Genomic DNA, 23,870 nt, shown 5'->3' with positions numbered 1-23,870 from the left:
CAGATATACACACACACATAAATGTCCACATAGCTACACACATACCTAGTGATGTAGTGGTTAAAAGCACTCTGTGATCCTCCGCTTGCAAGCTATGTGATCAAGGAGAAGTTCTCTCTAAAAAAAAAACCAACAAGATATGAGCTCATTTACATGAATAAAGCCTGGAGGTGGACAGTCTAGAGTGGGTATAATCATCAAGAATCCAAGCTCCTCATATCGTTGTTTTGTCATTCTTAAGAAGGCTTCTACCTCATGGTCCAGGATGGATGCTTGAGTTCCTGCCATTAGGTCCGCAATCCAGGCAGCATGAAGCAAAAAGGAAGTTGTACCTGGGGTTGATAGTTAGCTGTCAGTAGAGGTGGACCAGTAGTTCAATTATTGAAATCCTTCTGTCCCAGCTGGTACATGCTGCCAGCCCCTGAGGCCCAGAGGTACTTATTTCCTGAAGTCTCAGTTTCCTCCTCTGTAGGATGAAGATGAATAATTGCACCTATCTCATAAGTTTACTGTGAAAATTAAGTGAGATAATATACATACATTCTTATCGCAGTAGCCAGCACAGGATTAAGGCTCAATACATTGAAATCATCACTATTATTAGCTATGTTTTATAACAATAAGTTATAAGACGAAAAATATGGCATCAGAACGGAAGACAGTATTCAAGGGAAATCTAAGGCAGAGAGCAGTGGCATTAGTACAGTGTTTTTACTCATGCAGGAGCAATAATAACTCACCTAAGAAGGGGTAATAGTAATAATTTTCCCATCAACCGGTCACTTCCTGCCCATGACTTTGTGGCTGTGGCTTTTGACTCAGTGTTTCTGGAATCTTTACTGATTAAACCCGTTGTCACCGTTCATCAGTCTGGGGCATTTGTAGCTCAGAGTCAATACTTACCATGTCACATCAATCCCACTGCAGGTCTTGTTCTCTGACTGATGGCCTGACCCTTCAGACGGCCCGTGAGCGGGACCTCGAGACAGCAGGAGACTCCTCAGCCCCCAGCTCGGCCTATCAGAGAGTCTGGGGGACGTTTGCTAACCAGTCCCGGGCAGAAAGGGATGCTTTCCTGCAGGACGTCTTCCCTGAGGGCTTCCTCTGGGGCGTCTCCACGGGGGCCTTTAATGTGGAAGGGGGTTGGGCTGAGGACGGAAGGGGGGCAAGCATCTGGGACCGACTCGGGCGCCAGAACGCTGCCAAGGGCCAAGCAACGCCGGAGGTGGCCGGTGACAGTTACCACAAGGTGGCCTCGGATGTCGCCCTGCTGCGTGGCCTCCGGGCTCAGGTCTATAAGTTCTCCATCTCCTGGTCTCGCATCTTCCCTACTGGACAGGGACGCAGCCCCAGCCTGCGGGGTGTCGCCTACTACAACAAGCTGATTGACAGCCTCCTGGACTCACACATCGAGCCCATGGCCACGCTGTTCCACTGGGATCTGCCTCAGGCGCTGCAGGATCTCGGCGGATGGCAGAATGAGAGTGTGGTGGAGGCCTTCCTGGACTACGCAGCCTTCTGCTTCTCCACTTTTGGGGACCGTGTGAAGCTGTGGGTGACCTTCCACGAGCCGTGGGTGATGAGCTACGCAGGCTACGGCACTGGCCAACACGCGCCGGGCATCTCCGACCCAGGGGTGGCCTCTTTTAAGGTACTTCCCACCCTTGCAGCTCTTACTCACTAGAGGAGAAAGGCCATTTGCCTGGAAGAAACTTATTTTATCTTCCCATAAGTATGTCTTTGCTTTGTGTCCTTTAAAGGAAATCAAAGAGAGGGAAGGAACCATAAATTGTTAATCACCTTATTTTGTCCAGGCACTGCGCTGGCACTTTAAAAATAGTTATTACATCCTCAGAACAGCGCTGACGGATGAGGGAATTGGGACTCAGGGAGGAGGAAGCAACTCAGTCACAATGACCTTGCGAGTGGGTTAGCACTTTGAAGCCAGCACTTGAGGCCAAGTCTACTTGACTCCAAAGCAAGTTTTCCATGTCAGCCAGCACTCTTAATTACAGACAGAAAACCCAACCCAAACTGACTTAGGCAAGGAGGGGATTTATGAGCTCAGGAAACTGAAAGTCTTGGTTTTAGCTGATCAGGGTGGACCTCGATCAGAATGCAAATGTTGTCACCAGGACCCAATTTTTCTTCTTTCTCTTGCTCCCCTCATTGGCTTTATTCTTGTGCTACTGGGTAGCTAGATGACAGCAGCCCTGTCCTCATATTTCAAGACCAGCAGGAAAGAAAACTTGCCTCTGTTCTGGCATTCCTAGCAAAAGTGTCCCTGTGTCTCATGGTCTCTCTGTGTGGGTGGCATGCCCATCCTTGAACCAATCACTGGATCTAGGATAGGGGACTGTAGTGCACCGACTGGTTTGGGTCCAGGTCCCCACTCTACCCCTCAACACGCTGGCTGAGAGGTGGGGAGGTGGGGCGGGAGAAAGGGCTTGGCTTTCCAGAGGGCAATCAGGAAATCATTTCAACGAGAAGAGGATGTATGTACTAGAGAAACATTTTAAATGGCTTAATGTGGCTTCTTTGCATCATTTCCCTTTTTCTTCAAAATTTCCCAGAAAACCTACCAGCTTTCTTTGGCAACATTCTTTAGGATAGACATGTCAGTATGGCTTTCCCTGCCATACTCTGGGTTCTGTTCTGAAATAGGAGTATTTACTGTGCCCCATGCTGGATGTTAAGGAGGATGCACGCCCATGCCCCCAAGATGTGAAAGTGTTTTAGGGGAGATGATACTAACACACATAAGAAACTTAGAGAGTAATTCAAAGAATCCACAATTAGAATGAGCTGGAATAGTGTGCATAAATGACTCATTGAAATCCCCAAAGTAGATGACTTTATTTTTCAGAGCAGTTTTAGGTTCACAAAAAATTGAATGGAAGGTACAGAGATTTCCCATATACCTCCTACCCCCACACACGCACAGCTTCGCCCATTATCAACATCTCCCACCAGCGTGGTACATTTGTTACAATAGATGAACCTACACTGACACATCATTATCACCCTAGTGCCCATTATTACTTGACATGTCATTAACACTTCTCCATGTCACTACACAGTCACAGTGATTCTTTCTGATGCTTGTCTAATATTCCATTGAGCACCTGCCTGGCACTGCCTAGTTTAGAAGGGAAGCATTCCTGCCTTTTGGAAAGGAGCACAGTTTGCCAGTGGAGTTTGGGACCCAGTTAAGGACTAATATTTGGGACATGAGAAGCAGCCACGAGTTTCACTTCCTAGGGCATAATTTGATATGAAATTCTTCAAAAGTAAGTATCATTATCTTCAGATGATAAAAAGAAAAGGTAGCTAAGGTATAGCAAACTCCCTCCTGCACCCCAAGTTTCTGGTCAGTGCTTACGTACACTATGTCATTTACTCCTCCTGGATGGATCCATAATAATCCGGTTCTTGTACATGAGGAAGCCGAAGTTGAGAAAGAAGGTTGTTTGAATTTACTGAGCAAGTTAGTGAGAGTCAAGATTTAAATCTAGGCTTGTTATACTTGACACACCCTGCTTTTGCCCCTGCTTTCCCACAGTGCTCCACCAAGGAAAGCTGTTGACTTTTGTAAGACCCTGAGTTAAGTCTGCAAAGAGATTCCTGGTTGTGGTCTTTCTCCCTAGATATCATTAAGTAGAAAGGAAAACAGGCTAGAAAGAATTGTCCCCTCCTTTGTGTGTTAGCTAAAATGCCCCGTCTTCCCCAATTAGTTGTTAATTAATTAGTCAATAAGTACTTAGTGAGGACCGAGGCAGAATAGCATTGTGGGTGACAGTACAGGCCTGGAGTCTGACTGCCTGTGTTCTACACTTCTCTGGATCTTCTTTTCCTCATCTGTGTAGTGGTAATAATAATTGTACTTGCCACATAAAGTTGTTGTGAGGACTACATGAGAGAATTCATTAATAATTGTTGTTGTTAACGTGGTTGTTGATGCTGTTGCTATTGACCTGTTGACAGTAGTGTTGACTTGTTGACATTGTTGTCCACATTGGTGATATTGCTGGCACTGATGTTGTGGTTGTTGATGTCAACATTGTCCCTGTTGTTGATTTGTTGATATTGTTGGCATCAGTCTTAACTTCTTGTTGATGTTGTTGACTTCTTGATGTTTTTGTTGACCTTGTTAATTTGTTGATGATGTTGTTGACATTAGTCTTGATGTTATTGATGTTGACATTTTCAGTGTTGTTGTTCCTGACATTATTGGCGTTGGCATCAACTTGTTGACATTGTTGTTGTTGACTTGTGATTGGCTTGTTGGTGCTGTTGTTGACATTGCTGTTGTTGTTACTAAGCACTGTATTTCCTTCCTTCTTCATCATCAGGTGGCTCACTTGGTCCTCAAGGCTCATGCCAGAGCTTGGCACCACTACAATAACCACCATCGCCCACAGCAACAGGGACGCGTGGGCATCGTGCTGAACTCAGATTGGGCAGAACCCCTGTCTCCAGAGAGGCCCGAGGACCTGAGAGCCTCTGAGCGCTTCTTGCAGTTCATGCTGGGCTGGTTTGCACACCCTATCTTTGTGGATGGAGACTATCCAGCTGCCCTGAGGGCTCAGATCCAACAGATAAACAAACAGTGCCCCAGTCCTGTGGCCCAGCTCCCTGAGTTCACTGAGGCAGAGAAGCAGCTCCTGAAAGGCTCTGCTGATTTTCTAGGTCTGTCGCATTACACTTCCCGCCTCATCAGCAAGGCCCAACAAGATACCTGCATCCCCAGCTATGATACCATCGGAGGCTTCTCACAACACGTGGACCCTGCGTGGCCTCAGACCTCATCTCCTTGGATTCGTGTGGTGCCCTGGGGTATTAGGAGGCTATTGCTCTTTGTATCCTTGGAATACACAAGAGGAAAAGTTCCGATCTACCTGGCTGGGAACGGCATGCCCATAGGGGAAAGTGAAGATCTCTTTGATGATTCCTTCAGAGTAAACTACTTCAATCAATATATCAATGAGGTGCTCAAGGGTAAGAACAGTGGATATACTGGTGATTGGAAGGTGGGACAAAGTAGATGCTTACTAAATTATTTATAGAATGAATGAGCAACTTTACCTACCTCTTCTACAATCAATGTTTGCTGATAGGCTGTGTAATCTGATAAAAATAGGCCTTAATACTTTGCTGGCTCCCTGTAGGAGCCTGCAGCCGTTGCCTTACTTTGGCTTTGGTCCTTGGTTGACTCAATAGACTGTTTCTTATTCTCTCACAGTTCTGGAGGCCAAACGTCCGAAATCGAGATGTCAGTAGGGCCTCTCTCCCTCCAAAGGCTCCAGGGGAGAATCTTTCCTTGCCTCTTCCAGCTTCTGGTGGTGCCAGGCATTCATTGGTTTCTGGCTGCATCACTCAATCTCTGCCTCTATCTTCATGTGGCCCTCTCATCTGAGTCTCTTATAAGGATGCTGATCATTGGAGTTAGGGCCCACCCAGTTACTCCAGGATGATCTCGTCTTGAACTCCTTAGCTTAATTACATCTGCAAAGAAGAAACTTTGTCCAAATAAGGTTACATTCACTGGTGGGGGCCATGGTTAGGACTTGGACATATCTTTTTGGGGACACCATTCAACCTACTGCACCAAGGAGTACCTTTGTTTAGGCTTTCTTTGTCTTTTTTTAACATGGAATGTGTGACCATTTTACGTCAATATTGCTAAATGTAAACAAGGAAAAACAAAAGCACATTTTTAAAGAGTAAATGATTTTATGTGTTCTGTATAAAACCAAGGAATCCTGATACTAGCAGATGGGGCACAGTCTCTCTATTATTCATTTTAAGACAGGCTTGATCATTTAGATTGAGATTTATAGCCATAGATATTTTGTGGGGTTTTGTGGGTTTTCCTTTTGCTCATTCTGAGGAGGAAAAAGGGTTAACTTTTTTTGCATAGCCCAAGTCACCTACAAAATTTTTATGTCAAAAGAAAAACTTTTTTTTTGGTGAGGAAGATTGGCCCTGAGCTAACATCCGTGTCAATCTTCCTCTATTTTGTATGTGGGACACCGCCACAGCATGGCTTGATGAGTAGTGTGTAGGTCTGCACCTAGGATCCAAACCCACGAACTCTGGGCTGCCAAAGTGAAATGTGTGAACTTAACCACTTTGCCACCAGGCTGCCCCTTCTAAAGGAAAACTTTTAAAAAGCAACATCAGTAACAGAGGCTTTAACATAATCTCTATTTTTGTTCTTCTCCACAGCTGTCAAGGAGGACTCAGTGGATGTTCGATCTTATATTGCTCGTTCCCTCATTGATGGCTTCGAAGGCCCCTCCGGTTACAGCCAGAGGTTTGGGCTACACCATGTCAACTTCAACGACAGCAGCAAGCCAAGGACTCCCAGGAAATCTGCCTACTTTTTCACCAGCATCATTGAAAAGAATGGTTTCCTCACCAAGGCAGTCAAAAGACTGGCGCCACCCAGTACAGCAAACATCTCCCCTAAAATCAGAGCCTTCACTTTTCCATCCGAGGTGCCCTCCAAGGCTAAAGTAGTTTGGGAAAAGTTCTCCAACCAACCCCAGTTTGAAAGAGATTTGTTCTACCATGGCACGTTCCGAGATGACTTTCTGTGGGGTGTGTCTTCATCAGCCTATCAGATTGAAGGAGCTTGGGATGCTGACGGCAAAGGTCCCAGCATTTGGGATAATTTTACCCACACACCAGGGAGCCATGTGAAAGACAATGCCACTGGAGACATAGCCTGTGACAGCTATAACCAATTGGATGCTGATCTGAACATGCTTCGAGCTCTGAAAGTGAACGCCTATCGCTTCTCTATCTCCTGGTCTCGGATTTTCCCAACTGGGAGAAACACTTCTATCAACAGACTTGGCGTTGATTATTACAATAGGCTGATCGATGCCTTGATAGCAAGCAACATCTCTCCCATGGTGACACTGTTCCACTGGGACCTGCCCCAGGCTCTCCAGGATATTGGAGGCTGGGAGAATCCTTCCTTGATTGAGTTGTTTAACAGCTATGCAGACTTTTGTTTCCAGACCTTTGGTGACAGAGTCAAGTTCTGGATGACCTTTAATGAGCCCATGCACCAGGCGTGGTTGGGTTACGGCTCAGGGGAATTTCCCCCAAACATCCAGGACCCAGGCTCGGCACCTTACAGGATTGGCCATGCAGTCATCAAAGCTCATGCTACAGTCTATCACACCTATGATGAGAAATACAGGCAGGAGCAGAAGGGAGTCATCTCTCTGAGCCTTAGTGCATTCTGGGCAGAGCCCAAGTCACCAGAGGTCCCCAGGGATGTGGAGGCAGCTGACCGAATGCTGCAGTTCTCACTGGGCTGGTTCGCCCACCCCATTTTCCGAAATGGAGATTATCCCGAGGTCATGAAGTGGAAAGTGGGGAACAGGAGTGAACTAGAGCACTTAGCCACCTCCCGCCTGCCGAGCTTCACTGAGGAGGAGAAGCGGTACATCAGCGCTACAGCTGACGTGTTCTGCCTCAACACCTACTCCTCCAGAATCGTGCAGCATACCACACCCAATTTAAACCCACCCTCCTACGAATATGACCAGGAGATGACCGCGGAAGAGGATCCTTCATGGCCGTCCACAGCACTAAACAGAGCTGCGCCCTGGGGGATGCGAAGACTGCTCAACTGGATCAAAGAAGAGTATGGTGACATCCCCATTTACATCACTGAAAATGGGGCGGGGCTGACAAATCCGGAAGTGGAAGATACTGATAGGATGTTCTATCACAAAACCTACATCAATGAAGCTTTGAAAGGTATATGAGGGTTCATGTTCCTCTTGCAAAATCTTCCAGCACCCATTTGGCATGTGCTGGAAATGGTTTGCCAGAGCAGATAATGAACCATCAACGAGCCTCTGTCTTATGCCCTAACTGCATAATCCTTTCCCTGTCTGGGGTTACATATCCCTTTGGGGATCTGAAAAAAGCTATGGGTATCTCCCCAAACATACACACACAGAGTCCCCACAAGAATATTTTCGTGGGTCCGTTCATTCATTATTGAGCCGCTACTATGCGATAAGTTCTGTTCTAAGTGCTAGGGATCCAGCAGTGAACAAAACAGATAATCTTCTGCTGACATGGAGCTTAGATTCTTGTGGGTTCCATGCAGCCCGGAGCAAGAAACTCTTCTCTAATTCACATTTCTGTGTTTAACTTATAAAGTGGGCTGAGACTTTTGAATTTGAGACATGTCCCTTTACTCCAACAAAAGAATTTGATTTTGCAAAGATCAGTCATTAGTACTTGCTGTGGGAGTATCAGTGCTGGCAAAAAGAAAGACAAGGTGATCTGTCTGTCTATCTGGGCACATATTACTTGTGTGTGCAAGTTGATGGTTTAGGAGGACTGGCTTGAGTTGAGGAGCCAGCACTTGGCTGGGCTTCTTGGGGTCCCTGACCTCCTGATGTAAAGCTCTCCTCTGCTCTCTTTGGAATGTTCCCAGCCTACAGGCTCGATGGTGTCGACCTTCGAGGGTATGCTGCGTGGTCTCTGATGGACAACTTTGAGTGGGTGCATGGCTACACAATCAAGTTTGGACTATATCATGTTGATTTCAATAATGCGAACAGGCCTCGTACAGCAAGAACCTCAGCCGGGTACTACACAGAGGTCATTACCAACAACGGCATGCCAGCGGCCAAGGAAGATGAGTTTCTCTACGGACAGTTCCCCGAGGGCTTCGCCTGGAGTGCAGCTACCGCTGCATATCAGGTGAGGCATCCAGGGCAGCTCCACAGCATCCATTGCATACCTACCAGGCACCAGGCTCTGGGCTCAGTGCCAGGGAGGGCAGGCACGTGAGCAGGGAATTTTCACAGACTCGTGGGAGGAAGTAGGAAGTGCAGGATGATGCAGGGGAAGTCTGAGAGATCCTCTTCCTGGAGAGCCTGGCTTCTTCACATTCCTGAATTCAGGCAGACAAGCACAGTTACGAGGGCTGTGCAGAGATGGGTGTTTGCAGGCACGATGGAGCGGGTGGAGCCTGGGCAGAAACACTTGGGCAAAGGCATGCGGATATGAAGCTTCTCTGCTGGATGCTTTTATTTCTCACCGGATCTCTTCCAAGCAGGTAATTCACTCAAAATGGCTTTCACGTGGCCCTGGGCTTTTTCAGGTATCCCAAAAACATCACAGTGTTGCCTTATTCAGGCCAAATGAACTCACTAATACAGAAATATGAGGGTTTTGCTTTTCCCAGGAAAATAAGATAAACAGCAAAGAGTGGCTTGCCCGGGCAGTTAGTGGTGGGTCCCTGCTTTACGTCTTCTCCCTCCGTTCGTTTTCTCTGACACAGGAGGGGGCTCTGTAAGCTCGTTGTGGAACCGGGGCAGGGTCAGTGGTATGGGCTCACCTGACTCTGGGTGTGCTCAGCCCTTAGGTTTTTTCTGGATAACCATAGTTGCTGAAAACATTTTTGAGGTAGGTGAAGGTTAGCTACTCCCAGACGACCACACTACCAGGTTAAAATGAAATCTCAGACCAAGTTCTGCCATATGCAGACATTTATTAACTAAACGCACAAACACGAAAACTGTTCACAAGGCTTGTTCTGTGGACTGGAGAAAACCCAGTTCTTGGTCCTTTTAGGTGCTCTGGCCAATACCTCACATGAAAGATTCACTTGAGGAAATGCCAAGAGTTCACGGACAGGATGCTGTTACTTTTATTAGGGGCAAACAGCATCCTCTGTAGCAGGGTTTCTCTAGCCTGGTCCGATTGACTTTGGCTGGATAATTCTTTGTTATCCAGAACAGGGACTGTCCTGTTCACTGTGGGATGCTTGGCAGCATCCCTGGCCTCTACCCACTAGGTGCCAGCAGACTCCTCCCTCAGTTGTAACCATCAAAAATGTCTCCAGACATTGCTAAGGGACAAAATAGCCCCTGGGTGAGAACCACTGCCCCACAGGTTTACAGCTGGACGCAGGAAGTGTTGGGGATTTATTCTAGAGCCCAGGCTGTAGGCCTTGCTGGATTCTTCAGCCTTGTCCATGCAAGGGCAGGGAGTGTGTTGAAAACATCTTGAGTGATTAAATAGGCATCAGTGAGTACCCATTTCTATTCATCATGGCAAACTTGTGACTACAAGTCTCACCCTTTGTGACATTGAATATTCCAATTAGCCAAGCCTGGATATGCGTTCTTGGTTAAAATGCCAGCTAAGTTGGTGCATCCAGTCACATAATATCACACCATATTTGCTAAAGTGTTTTAAAGTAAATTACAGAAATTGTACCTGTCAGACTAAGCCTGTAGGTAAGCATTTGCCCAGTGGCTTGTGGTCAGCTTCCCCATAGGATAGGTGGGAGGAGAAAAAGGAAGCACAGAAACAGTAATACATGTCCTGAGTAGAAATTCTGCCTCCTTGCCTGGCACCACTGGGATTTATTTGGCTGTGATTGGAGTTGGGACACATGGAATTGTTCACTCAAACTTTTAGTGAGCACCCACCATACACCAGACACTGCTGCGTTAACTGCTGGGACACCAAGAGGAAGGTCACAATGCCTAGACCTCACGGTCTTGTGGGAAGCCAATCAGCAAGTGCATCATTGTATAATGCCACATGACACTGCCATGATGTACAGAAAGTGTGTACAGAAAGCTAGAGGAGTTTAGAAATTGGAGGGTGGCCAGAGAAGGCTCCCAAAGGAGGTGATGCTTAATTACATCCTGACTCGGGAGTCCCCTGCTGACAGAAAGGAACTTATGAGGGCTTGACTGCATGACTTAATTAGACCATGTCTTGTCATCTTGAGATCGAAGGTGCGTGGAGAGAAGATGGCAAAGGACTCAGTATTTGGGACACGTTCTCTCACACACCACTGAAGGTTGAGAACAGTGACATTGGAGACGTGACCTGTGACAGTTATCACAAGATTGCTGAGGATGTGGTCGCCCTGCAGAACCTGGGCGTGACCCACTATCGCTTATCCATCTCTTGGACTCGCATCCTCCCTGATGGAACCACCAAGTACATCAATGAAGCGGGGCTGAACTACTACGTGCGGCTCATTGATGCACTGCTGGCTGCCAACATCAAGCCCCAGGTGAGATTGGGCCCCGACAACGCCTTGGTCAAGTTCACACGGTAGAGCCAGCCGGGGCAGGGAGCATATTTATTGTGTAAATAAAATGCTTTTTTCAAATTTAAATTTTGAATAAATTCACATGGTGCAGAATTCAAAAAGCATAAAAGAGTCTACAGTGAAGATTTTCCTCCATCCTTGACCCTGAGCGATCCAGTTCCCCTCCTTACAGACAACCAAGTTTGCTAGGTTCTCAACTCCTTCTCTGGGGTATGTAAGCCAGCGGGAGTGTATGTGTGTGTGTATATTCCTTTTCCCCTCTTTTTTTATAATGGTAAGATACATGCACTTTGGTAGTTGCTTTTATTTAGCACTATTTCTTGCAGATATTTCCAAATCCACACATAGTTTCCTTTATGTTCTTTCTTTTTTTTAGTTATGTCAAATTCTGCTTATACCTTACTTCTCTAATTACTTCCCTGTTAATAGACACTCTTTCCTGTGATGTTTCCACTCTTTTGCCATTATGACCAACACTATAATGAGTAACCATAGACATCCATGGTTTCGCATGGGTGGAAGCGTATCTGTAGGAGTGGTCCTAGGAGCAGAATTGCAGGGGCAGATGTGCATGTGTTTTTAAGCCATGAGTTGTTATGAATTATAATACAGAAGCTCCCTTGTGGACTTACTTCGCTGTTACCAAAATTTTTACATTTTACTTGGGAGCCTGAGAACACTTTTCCTTTTCCCCTGGGCTGTTTGTGGTATTTATGACAAAGCGCTAGGGGGCACTCGTCCTGTGAAGCACTGCGTTTCCTCTGCTGGAGCGGTTGGAGATCGTGCACTGAGGCCAGAGCATAGTCCCCACGTTACAACCCACCTCTTCCCACCCCAAAAGCAGAGCTTTTCCCACATAAAAGTGCTATCTGGACTTCTCTCCTCACACTGATAACACTGCAGGAACAAACCAGCCAGGCAATGTTTATTCCCACGAGCACTAGGGAGAGAAGATGGCCAAGTGGCTGCCTTGCGTGACCCTATGATCTGGGTGGACAGTGAGATTCATCACACGCAACAGTTCAGAACAACTTCAGAGAGCACACAGCTCTTTCGTAGCCCTTGAGGGCGTTGAGACACCAAAGAGAGGAAAAGTGCTGTGGCCATGAGAGCTTCCGGGAGGTGTGGGTCTTGAAGATAGAGAATTTGGATGGGTGGGCGGGCAGAGGAAGGGCATTTCAGGCAAAAGGAGAGACTGGGTCTGAGCTGAAGATGGCTAGTGGCCCCGTGCAGACTGAGGACAGCGGAGACCCCGGCTTGGCCAAGACGGGGTGTGTCAGGGGTGTCGAGGAGAAGGCCAGGAGAGAGGAAAGACCACCACGTGGATGTGGCCAGAGGCGCCCCTCTCCTGGAAAAGGTTCCCAGCTCCACAGGAAAAACCTACAGACACATTAGATGGTGTCCTTGGGGGTGTCCCTTTACTAGCAAAATGCCTCCATCCTCCTGGGACCCTCCTAGCCTCAGACTCTCAGTGCAGTCTATCTGGGCAGGTTCTGAGGCACCAGCATCTCTGACTCCTGACTATAACATAGCTAACACTTACCAAAGAGCTGCCAGGGTGTCAGCCACTTTTCACGTCCTCCGCCATGTGATTTAGGCCTCACGATGATTCGCTGAAGTGGAAGTCTTAGTGCCTGAGTCCGGCATCATATAGCTGGTAGGTGGCAGAGCTGGGACTCAAACCCAGGCTTCTCTGATCCAGATGCATGAACTTCTCACACTTCAATACTGCTGCCCCCCCTCCCCTCCCACCAAAGAACCCGTGAGCCTTTTTCGCCCCATCGTTCATTCTCAGCTTGAGCAGCAGACATTTGTGCTGGCACATATGGCCTCCATGGCTTCCCATGCAAAGCAGGCTGATGGAACTGCTGATCTTGCTTTTCCACAGGTGACCCTTTACCACTGGGACCTGCCCCAGGCGCTCCAGGATGTTGGAGGCTGGGAGAACGAGACCATTGTGCAGCACTTTAAAGAGTATGCAAATGTGCTCTTCCAGAGGCTAGGGGACAAGGTGAAGTTTTGGATCACGCTGAATGAGCCCTTTGTCGTTGTTACCCAGGGCTATGGCTACGGGACAGCAGCTCCAGGTAAAGGCTCCAGACCCAACTTGTCAGCTCTTTGGAGCATGGCATTCTTAGCACCATGAAGACCTGAAATCCAGGTAGCACTGGAGGAGGAGGCCAAGAAAGCCCCGTGGCAGCACCTCAAAGACCCTGCCTCTTGCTCAAGGCTGCCACACTCTTCTGGGTACTTTGCCTGAGCTGTCTGAGCCACTCTTTGCGGGAGAGGGTATAGAAACCAACATTTATCAAGTGCCTCTCTTTGCCAGACACAGTGCTGCTGGGTGCTTCACATACACTATTTCATGTCCTCTCAAGAACTCTCTATTGCTCATTTTGCCGAGGAAGAAATTGAAAGGCTAAATTACTCATCCAAAGTTACACAGCCAGCTTGTAAGAAGCGGGGCCAGGGGGCCAGCCCCGTGGCCGAGTGGTTAAGTTCACGCGTTCCACTTCGGCGGCCCGTGGTTTTGCTGGTTTGGATCCTGGGCATGGACATTGTACTGCTTGTCAGGCCACCCTGAGGTGGTGTCCCACGTGCCACAATCATAAGGACCCACAACTAAAAATATACAACTAGGTACTGGGGGGATTTGGGGAGAAGAAAAAAAATGAAGTGGAGCCAGGATTTGACTTCATTCTTCCTAAAGCCAAAATCTGTACTCTTTCTCCCAAACACATAGACGCCATCTATAGGCAGAGAGTGATATTCTTGGCCACATTTATTCTTCATTGACATCCATGTCTATTTCCAGGAATCTCCTCTAGGCCTGGCACTGCCCCCTACCTTGCTGGCCACAACCTGCTAAAGGCTCACGCCGAGGCCTGGCATCTGTACAATGATGTATACCGCGCCAGTCAAGGCGGCACGATTTCCATCACCCTCAACTGTGAGTGGGCTGAGCCCCGAAACCCCTCCAACCAGGAGGATGTGGAGGCGGCCAGGAGATACGTCGAGGTCTGTTTCTCCTCTGGGTGTTGTTTTCACTCTTGCCCATTTTCCCCTCTTGTCGTGATCTAGCGGAAACTTAGATTGCAAACAAAGATTTAAAATCTAGGCCTTGTTTTGCTATTTCCTGATTTTGTGAACTTGGAGAAATCATCTAACCGTTTTGTACCTCAGTTTTCTCATTTCTGAAATGGAGATGGCCTACCCACTTAAGAGGTTTGCTGTGATGGAAGATCTTTGGGCTTGAGTTTTCTTTTAAGTCTTAAAAAATTATTTGCACATGCTGTCCTTACTGGATGCTACACTGGCTTGAAGCTAGCTAGTAGAAAGAAATTCCACCTCTTTGATCTCTGGTTTGGCTGTGGTAGCTAATGGAGCCGAGCTGCAAGGTCACACTTCACCTCTAAGTGTCACCATCTGATTTTAATTACTCCACCTGAGAATTTCTTAAGTTGGGGGCTTTAGAGTCTGTGAAACACATTAGTGCCCCAAATTTCCCAACTCCATGAGTTTAGCATGCATCTTTTGCATCTTTTGGGGCACGTATCTTTTGGTCATGGAATTTTGCTCCTAGGAAGTAGAGACACTAGTGAGCAGGTGCCAACAACATGGCCCACCCTGATTTCAGTCTGGGCCCCTGAGAAGAGGAGAGAGAGGAGAACGGCCCTCGTCATGGCACAGCTTTTCTCTGGCTCCTGCTGGTGTCTCCTAAGAGGCTGGAAGGAACCCTCTCCTGTGTTTCAGCATCAGGAAAGAAAGGCAAGGGTCTCTCTTGATTGGCGCTCCCTTTTGGCTCTGTGGAGGAGCCCGCAGACTGTGGCATTCGGAAGGGACACCAAGGCTTTGGTTTGCCAAAGTCTTTACAAAAGAACTTGACAAAGGTGGTCAAATTAATAAATGCGAATAAGAGCTTAATTTTCCCCTTTGCCTGCCAGCCGGGGGAAAAGTCTTGGAACGAAATTCCTGCATCCCTCATTTCAGACCCACAGAACTGGTGAATTGGAGCAATAATTTGTTTTCCGAAACCAAAACAAACCTCAGGAAATGTTAGGCTGTCATCTCATTAGATGGAGCCGCTTGCTGATGAACTGTGATACTGCAGCCAGGGACCAAGAGCCATCCATCCCCTGATAAAACCAGCTCCCACGGAAAGAAACGCTCTGTTACAACTCAGAGGGCACTGAGGCCTCTTTTACCAGAGTGAGTGTGTTCTTTGCCTCATCCCTGACTGAGGATGGAAGGCTGCCCTCACCCCACATTCCAAGCATCAGCCAGCAGAGGAGGGGAGGATGTGGAGAGAGAGAAGGCGGCTCTCAGGACTCACGCGTCATAGCATTTGGGTGCCATGTACCCTCCCTGAGGGTAAGGGTGGCCTAGACCTTACTCAAGAAAATAGATTGAAAAGTTCTCCACTTTAGGGCTGAGAATCCAAAGCCCATGGAGAATCATCCTTTGCCTGGGCAACCAGGAAAGCCTTGCAACTCAGCCCTCCCCAGAAAGTTCTGGTGGATCCTTAGGCATGATGATGGGCAGGACCTGGTCTGTGGTAAGACAGGGCATCCTGTCGTCTCTCCCCCTCTTCTGTGAGATGCTTCTAAGGGCCGCCGGGCAGCGGTTATCAAGTCCAAGGCTGTGCTCAGCTCAGTGCATGTCTCCTTGGGCTGCGGTGTTGAGACCACAGCAAGGTGAAAAGACCTGTGGGCGTTCAAGCTCCAAGGTGCCAACCGCAGCAGAGGAGATGCAGTTTAAGATTGGGGCTTGGGAGAAGGGGCATTCTGAGGTCAGCGACTTCTGAGCAGGGAAGCTGCTGTGTGCTCACCTGTCAATGCTGAGGCTCACTGTCCCCCAACTCCACCTGCAGTTTATGGGAGGCTGGTTTGCACATCCTGTTTTCAAGAATGGAGATTACAGTGAACTGATGAAGACTCGGATCCGTGACCGGAGCCTGGCTGCAGGCCTCAACCAGTCTCGGTAGGTCCTGGTGCCCATGTGCTCAGCCAGGAGAGGTTCAGGAAGAAGTCTGGTCTGTGGGGCCGAGCTGAGGCTCCTGGGCCCACAGTGCCGTGATGAGAGCTTGGCCCTTGGGGTCAGAGAGGCGTGTCTTAGGCAAGTTACTATATCTCTCAGCTTCCTTGCTTGCCAGGAAGATTAAACATAATCATGAATGTGAAGCCGTTAGCCCAGAACCTGGCACTGTTATGTGCTTGACAAAAGGCAGTTGCTATTATTATTATTCTTCAGAAAAGCCAGCAAATCTGTCCCCAGGGCACCCTGTCCCCAGGGCACACTTTTTTGCAACTCACTACTTCACTCCAAGAACAAATTCCCCAGCTCACCCACTCCTATTTCATCTAATAAGTGTGGAGACTAATGAGCGACCCTCATCCACGTGCTTTTTGCCATTTGGCCAGTAGGTGGCGACAGTTTGCATCAAAGCAGTCCTACTTCCTGGCCCAGCCCTCTTCCTGTCAAGGAAGAAGTGGCAACATCAACAGCTAACATTTACCCATCTTCTATGGGTACTTGTATTCCTATTTAAAGATGAGTAAACTGAGGCACAAAGATTAGAGCAAGATCACCCAGCTATTAAGTGATGGAGCTGAGATTTGAAATCAGGCGAGTCCAGAGCCCACACTCAGTTTGAGAGTCATCCAGGGGGCTGGCCCTGTGGCTGAGTGGTTGAGTTTGTGTGCTCCGCTTTGCAGCCTGGGTTCTCAGGTTCGGATCCCGGGTGCGGACATGGCACTGCTTGGCAAGCCATGCTGTGGCAGGCATGCCACATATAAAGTAGAGGAAGAAGGGCATGGATGTTAGCTCAGGGCCAGTCTTCCTCAGCAAAAAGAGGCAGATTGGCAGCAGATGTTAGCTCAGGGCTAATCTTCCTCCAAAAAAAAAAAAGTGCAGGGAAATCATGTGAGCAGAAAAGTCCAAATCTCAAAAGTTCAATAAATTCAACTTGTAAAAATACTTCCTCTCCTAATAAGGATAGACTTTGGGGAAAAGAGGCACACTTAAACCACAACAAAACCTGTAACTTTTTATAAAGGGCAGATTATGGAAATACAAATTATAAAAGATATTATAACCTTACGAACATAAAGGATTAGTCTCAAAGCATGTACCTCAGACAAGTTCTTGATTTCCAAATCTATCACGGATGGTAAATATCAGAAGTTGCAGGTGCTAATTTTGAAGGAAATAAAAACCGTGTATCCGTGTGCGTGTAGGGAGGTTTATAACAGGGTCACCGGTAGTTTCGTTTTGCGACCAGTTAGAAAAAGGGCCTCGTAACCGCAGGGAAGCCAGGCTTCAGGGCTGGTGGGAGGGGCCGCGGTGCGTCGAGCAGCAGCTGGAGGGGCCTCTCCCTGCTCCTGGCTGCCCCAGTCACCACGAGCCTGCAGTTTAGGGCGCTCCCCCGACCCTGCCCCAGGACATCCTCGTCCCAGAGCGCGGCTCCTGCCGAAGCCCCACGCCTTTAACGGCCCCTTCCACCCAGGCTCCCAGAGTTCACGGAGGCTGAGAAGAGGAGGATCAACGGCACCTACGACTTTTTTGGCTTCAATTACTACACCACTGTCCTGGCCTACAACCTCGACTATGACTCTTCCGTCTCTTCCTTTGATGCAGACAGGTAAGTCGGCCAACAGGGCACCGGGAGCAATCTTTGGAAAAGACAGCAGGGCGCCTCTTCGCCCAGCTGTTGCTCACAACACCGCCTCCTGCTGCCGCACATCCTGGGGTTTGCAGGATGAGCCCCACCCTCTGAGACGCCTCATCAAAGCTCTGCCAGTCGGATAGCGACCTGCTAGGATTTCCAAGAGGCTTCCCGTTAAGACAGACGCGCTTGGAGGTTTTTAAAGACGTTTTCAAGAAAAATATTTTTCTTCCTATGGTTTTCTTTTTTTTGTCAAATTTGTTTCACTTAGATGTATTTCAGTCAAAATAATAAGGTTTTTTCTTCCTTTTTGGGGTAAAGGTCAAACTATGATTTCTGTATGACACAAATAATATATGTTCACAGTGGAAATATTAGAAAGCAAGAATAGGATATTTTTGTGTCATTTTGGAAGTGTTGGGGTATACCACCTCTCTTTTATATATATATAGTTTATATAGTACATATTATTTATTATTTAGACATAAATATATATGTACTTATTTATTACCCCAAACCATGTATATGTACACACACTATTTGGTTCCTTTTCTGACAAGCATCCTTCCACATCAGTGGCTGCGAATCCGTCCAGGTGCTTTCTTTGAAAACAAACGCGGACACCCCCACCGCATCATGCAAACCGACAGAGCCGGGCTTGCAAGGGGCTGAGGAGACTCCTCTGTTGGTCCCCATCTGAGCACCCACTGCACTTTTGCTGCCTCCTTCATCCCAGGACTGCCCTCCCCAGTGACCTTGCTCAAGCTTACGAAATGCCCTAAGTTCAGGACAGCCAAGCCAGATATATCTAGTTACTAATAAAACTAAAGTTTTTTTCTGAAGGATTCGGATATTAAGAAGTATCCAGTTAACTGATTCTTATTTGAAACGTGTGACTCTCGAGTTGTTCAAGCCTCTGTCTCCCCCAACAGGCATTCCTTTGGCACACCCTGTTGCCCTCTCCTTGTCTGTCACTGGACAGGGAGGCAGAGTCTTGGGTGCTCGAGGCAGGTCCAAGCCTCTCTGCTCCCCGTCATCATACAAATGGGGGCCCCAACTGTTGGTGCCTGCGGCCGCACCTGTGGCTTGCATGTGGCTTTGACTAGACGTAGGTGACTGAGTGGAGACCGTTCTCTGAAGACATAGCACTCGCGTCCCACTGGAGATGGTGGCCAGGAAAGCCTGGAGCCCTTTCACATCTAGCGTGAGGTGTGCTCTGTCAGAGCCAGCCCGACGGAGGTCCACGAGTAAGATCATTTCCTCTGTGCAGGTGGAAAGCTGGAAGGACAGAGAGCTTAAGTGGCCTGTCTGATATTACACCAGCACTGAGTGGTGCAACCAGAACTAGTGGAAAGAGCAGAATTTGACGCAGTTTGACTCTTCTGGGTTTAATTATGTCTCTCAAATCTAGATAAAACCTAAGGCTTTTCCTAGTTTAAATCTCATTTTGTGTTTTGTGCAAAGGGCCTCTTGGGATTTACAAATCGTGACCCAATCTTTGGTGTTTGAACCTGCAGGGGAGTCGCCTCCACCGCAGATCCCTCTTGGCCAGTCTCTGGCTCCTCCTGGCTGAAGATGACCCCTTTTGCCTTCCGGAGGATCCTGAACTGGTTAAAGGAGGAATACAACAACCCTCCAATTTACGTGACAGAGAATGGAGTGTCCAAACGGGGAGAAACAGACCTCAACGACACTGCACGGATCTACTTCCTCCGCACTTACATCAACGAGGCACTCAAAGGTATGCCAGGCCCCCGTCCTCCCCGTGCACTCTCCTCTGTTGGGAACATCTGCTAATGTCCGCAGTTAGGGCAGCGCTGTGTCCACAGACCCCCATAATGAGAGAGATGAGGCTTCTCTCCCCTGTTGGGTTTAAGTCTTTCTTTGGGGCTGTGCTCTGGGTTTTTTCCTTCCTAGATTGAAGCTCAGCAAGCAAACCCAGGTGCCTGGTACAGCTAGACCAAGCTCCTGGCCTGGGTCATTTGCTCTGCTTGCCCCCCTCGCTGTCTGACGTCCCTGAACAGCCGCGCCCTCCTGAGGACGGTCTGGGCAGGGGCCAGGAGGATCGGGCTGGAGGGTGTCTGTAGGGTCTTTTGTTCCCCAAGCAAAAGTTTGAGACCTTCAGCTCAGCAGAACCACTTGGGATGGGACTACAACAAAGGGACGGTAAGTAGTGCTGAGTAGAAGAGAATGAGAATGCAGCAGCGAAAAGAAATGATTAGAAAATCCTATTCCAGCTAAAATCTTTTCCAAGGGCCCCCTTTTTTCTACAGGGAAGAGCATTAACACTCTAAGGCAGTGACCAAGATCAATATTCTGAGATGTAAAGACAGAGAGGTTTGGGGGCCGGCCCCGTGGCCGAGTGCTTAAGTTCGCGCCCCCTGCTTCGGCGGCCCAGGGTTTCGCTGGTTTGGATCCTGGGCGTGGACATGGCACCGCTCATCAGGCCACGCTGAGGCGGCATCCCACATGCCACAACTAGAAGGACCTACAACTAGAGTATACCACTATGTACTGGGGGGCTTTGGGGAGAAGAAGGAAAAAAAAAGATTGGCGGCAGATGTTAGCTCAGGTGCCAATCTTTAAGAAAAAAAAGAACTTCTTCAAGTAACACATCTCACACCTCAAAATAACAATTATAGAAGGAAAAAAAAAAGAGAGGATTGTAGATAACCTAGTAGGATTTACTCTACTCACGTTCCTGACTCCCGCTAAGGGCTGAGCCTTTCTGGAAAAATGCTGGTGGCTCTGCAGCTCCGTCCAGCTAAGAATTACTGCATGTAAAGGATGCGCAGCTGTCTCCCAAAACTAAAGAAATCCTCACCTTGACCTGCGCATGGGGACTGGGGGAGAACTGTGGGCCGGCAGGCCTGGTGGAAAGGTGTCTTAGAAGACCAGGAGAGCTCATGCTGGGGCCTCTGTGTTTGGGCAGCTGTGCAGGATAAGGTGGACCTTCGAGGATACACGGTTTGGACTCTGATGGACAACTTTGAGTGGGCCACAGGCTACTCGGAGAAGTTTGGTCTGTATTTTGTAAACTACAGTGACCCTTCTCTGCCAAGGATCCCCAGAGCATCAGCCAAGTTCTTCGCCTCTATAACCCGGTGCAACGGCTTCCCTGACCCTGCCACAGGGCCACACCCTTGTCTCCAGCAGGAAGGTGAGATGTGGCTCTGGGAGGAACTGAAGCCAGAGGGTGAGGGGTGAGAGGGGCCTTTTTCAGTCTCTTCTCTTCTACTTTATTACCCTCCTCTCTGCCTCTCCATCTCCTTCATTCATTCAACCAGGATTTATTTTCTTTGACTGCTCCAGACATTCTTAGGATGGAGCAAAGGAACTTAGGGTTAATGTTACATCTAGAAACTAGGCTCTGGTCTGGGAACAGCAGGTCTGGATTCTTGTCCCAGCCCTACCATTAACTTGAGATCTTAGGCAAGAAACTAGGCAAATGCTTCTGGGCCAATGCGAAGATCAAATACAATGACTGTGAAAACGCAGTGCCAGGCACAATGTAAGATACCCAGTATTTGTTGAATGACTGAAAAAGTATAAATTACTATACAAAGAAAGAGACAATCACCCGATTTATACTCTAATTGCTGATAGCGATATTTAAAAAATAAAACTAATTAACTTCATTCAGAGGCTCATAGTGACAAGGATACACACCGTCACCTCAATAATGCATTCACTGTGGGTACTTGTGTGATTTCTCTATTCCCAGGATGTAGCTGGGGTTTAACATAGATTAACAGAGATCCGAGAACGACATCTGTACTAGTGCGTAAGCCACCCTTTGTTGTCCTCTCCTAGATGCTGGACCCACCGTCAGCCCTGTGAGAGAGGAGGCAGTTCAGTTCCTGGGGCTCTCGCTAGGTACGACAGAAGCCCAGACAGCTCTGTACGTACTCTTTGCTCTTATGCTTCTTGGAGTCTGTGGTGTGGCATTTCTGTCATATAAATACTGTAAGCGCTCCAAGCGGGGGAAAACACAACCAGGTCAACAGGAATTGAGCCCTGCTTCTTCATTCTGACCCACAAGTTACCACCTCCTCCAGTTCTGCAAAATAAGCCTAGTTTCTTTGTATCTTTGCCACCCACAAAACTCCTTAGCATCTTAGATTCTGCCCATCAGACTTCGTAAAGGCCTTCTGCACTGTTAGAAACTAATCTTGAAGGATTCCCAGTCTCTGATTAAAATGGAAATATCGGCATCGCGCCCCAGTATCAGGAGTTCATCTGGGCATTAGAGGGCCCTGCAAGTGGCTCTTGTGGAAATGTGCAGATACTGAACTCGCCTAGCAGTTCTGTGAGCCACTTAACTGGGCTGTTTTAAATTTCAGAGATTTTAAAGGTGGAAACATGATTAAAAACCACAGCAATCCTTTCTGTAAGAAATCAACTCCCTAGTGTAGATAGACTGCAGTGCCATCTCCTGCCCTCTCCTCACGCTTCCTCCCAGCCTGGTACCTTGTGTTTCTCAGAAAATAAAAATGTTGCTGTGAAATGTGTCCTGTCTCCTATGGGTGCTTTTCCTTGAGAAGTAATGAAGTCACACAAACCATTTGGGGCATCTAAGTTTCCCCACCAGACCAAGGCTTTCCGCTTACATTATATATTCCCTGGGGTAGATACCATAACATACAGAGATGACCTTTGAATGATCGTTTATTCCCTCCACTGCCACCTTTTATGTCCTTCCTGTCTCTCCTCTGTCTAGGATGACTTCTGAGGGCCCAAGTATGGCCTTCAAGACCCATGTGATCTGACCTTGGTTCACTTAGACTGTTTCCTTTCTTCCTCTCTCAATTTGTGGTAGTTTTGAACTGCATGTTAACTCCTCGACTATGATCCCATATTCCTGTGTCTTTGCAAATACTATTCCTTCTGCCTAGGATGCCCTCTCTTCTAAAAATGCCTGTTAAGTCTCAGCTCAGATAATGTACTTTCCCCTTTGGATGGCTTCCCTGAATTCCCCCGGCAGGTGCTCCTTCCTCTACTTTGCTTGTAAATATCCCCTATTAAAGCTTGACCACATTATCGTGGAACTGCGTATTTCCCTATCAGCTTCTTCAGACCAAAGGACCATGTCTCACTGTCTAGCAAGCATTTTGGAGACAGGGTGTAGAAAGCACACCTGCTCCTTTTGTGTGTTTATTCACAAAATATATCTAGAGTAGTGGTGGGTGCAGAGAAAGATGGGGTCTTTATCAATTCCCCTCAAATGTGCTAATGAAACAATCTTAGTGTGGAACACTTAGAAACGTATTTGGTCTATATATTCTTTCTAACTATCTGGGAGAATGTTTTTTAAAAACAGAGCAGTTTTCAACTGGTTTTAAGAGGGTGATCATCCTTAAAATTTCATTTCTCAGAAGCATTCCTTACCTGAATAATTGTATCTATAGAAAATTCCTGTCAAAATGTTCCTCTGGGGGCTGGCCCTGTGGCCAAGTGGCTAAGTTCGCGCGCTCCGCTGCAGGCGGCCCAGTGTTTCATTGGTTCGAATCCTGGGTGCGGACTTGGCACTGCTCATCAAACCATGCTGAGGCAGCGTCCCACATGCCACAACTAGAAGGACCCACAACGAAGAATATGCAACTATGTGCTGGGGGCTTTGGGGAGAAAAAGGAAAAAATAAAATCTTAAAAAAAAAATTGTATTAAAAAAACAATCTTTAAAAAAAAAAAAAAAGAAAAAAAAAATGTTCCTCTGCCGTGGGCCCCAACCTGGCAGTCAGAAACTTGTGGTACACAAGCGTTTGTCTCCATCAGTAGATAGGAAATGTCTGTCAGAGGGGAATGAGGGTGATTCTACAACTGATATTAAAGACATTTCTTGGGCAGAAAGACTCAGTCTTATAAGCTGTCAATTATACCTGAATTAACCTCAAAATTCAGCATAACTTTTTGGGGGGAGGGCATGGACAAAATAATATAAAGTTTCACATTAAACAAACTTGTAAGAAGAGCCAGGATAAATCTGGGGGTGGGGGGGGGGGAAGAATATCAAAACATATTATAAAGCTAGTTGTAAAAAGTAGTTTGGTAGCATAGAATAGAAAGGTCACCAGAGGAAGAGAGCCTAAAC

At 47.6% G+C, this 23,870-nt stretch overlaps 1 protein-coding gene across 2 annotated transcripts in view; it reads left to right on the top strand.

The window, feature by feature from the left end:
- Positions 1–22,291, top strand: part of LOC124237845 (lactase-phlorizin hydrolase) — a 43,889-nt gene extending 21,598 nt beyond the window's left edge. For both annotated transcript variants that reach the window (XM_046657889.1, XM_046657890.1), the window contains exons 6-17: positions 928–1,651; positions 4,353–4,998; positions 6,229–7,779; positions 8,471–8,739; positions 10,787–11,077; positions 13,005–13,203; positions 13,932–14,134; positions 15,987–16,096; positions 17,622–17,756; positions 19,298–19,521; positions 20,713–20,940; positions 21,594–22,291. In XM_046657889.1, coding sequence (XP_046513845.1) covers positions 928–1,651; positions 4,353–4,998; positions 6,229–7,779; positions 8,471–8,739; positions 10,787–11,077; positions 13,005–13,203; positions 13,932–14,134; positions 15,987–16,096; positions 17,622–17,756; positions 19,298–19,521; positions 20,713–20,940; positions 21,594–21,814 — 4,801 coding nt within the window. In that variant the 3' untranslated portion in view covers positions 21,815–22,291. The remainder of the gene's footprint in view (positions 1–927; positions 1,652–4,352; positions 4,999–6,228; positions 7,780–8,470; positions 8,740–10,786; positions 11,078–13,004; positions 13,204–13,931; positions 14,135–15,986; positions 16,097–17,621; positions 17,757–19,297; positions 19,522–20,712; positions 20,941–21,593) is intronic.
- The last annotated feature ends 1,579 nt before the right edge of the window (positions 22,292–23,870 follow it).

The sequence above is a fragment of the Equus quagga genome, chromosome 4, assembly GCF_021613505.1.
Source record: "Equus quagga isolate Etosha38 chromosome 4, UCLA_HA_Equagga_1.0, whole genome shotgun sequence".
Taxonomy (NCBI): domain Eukaryota; kingdom Metazoa; phylum Chordata; class Mammalia; order Perissodactyla; family Equidae; genus Equus; species Equus quagga.
This window is presented reverse-complemented; position numbering and strand designations above follow the sequence as displayed.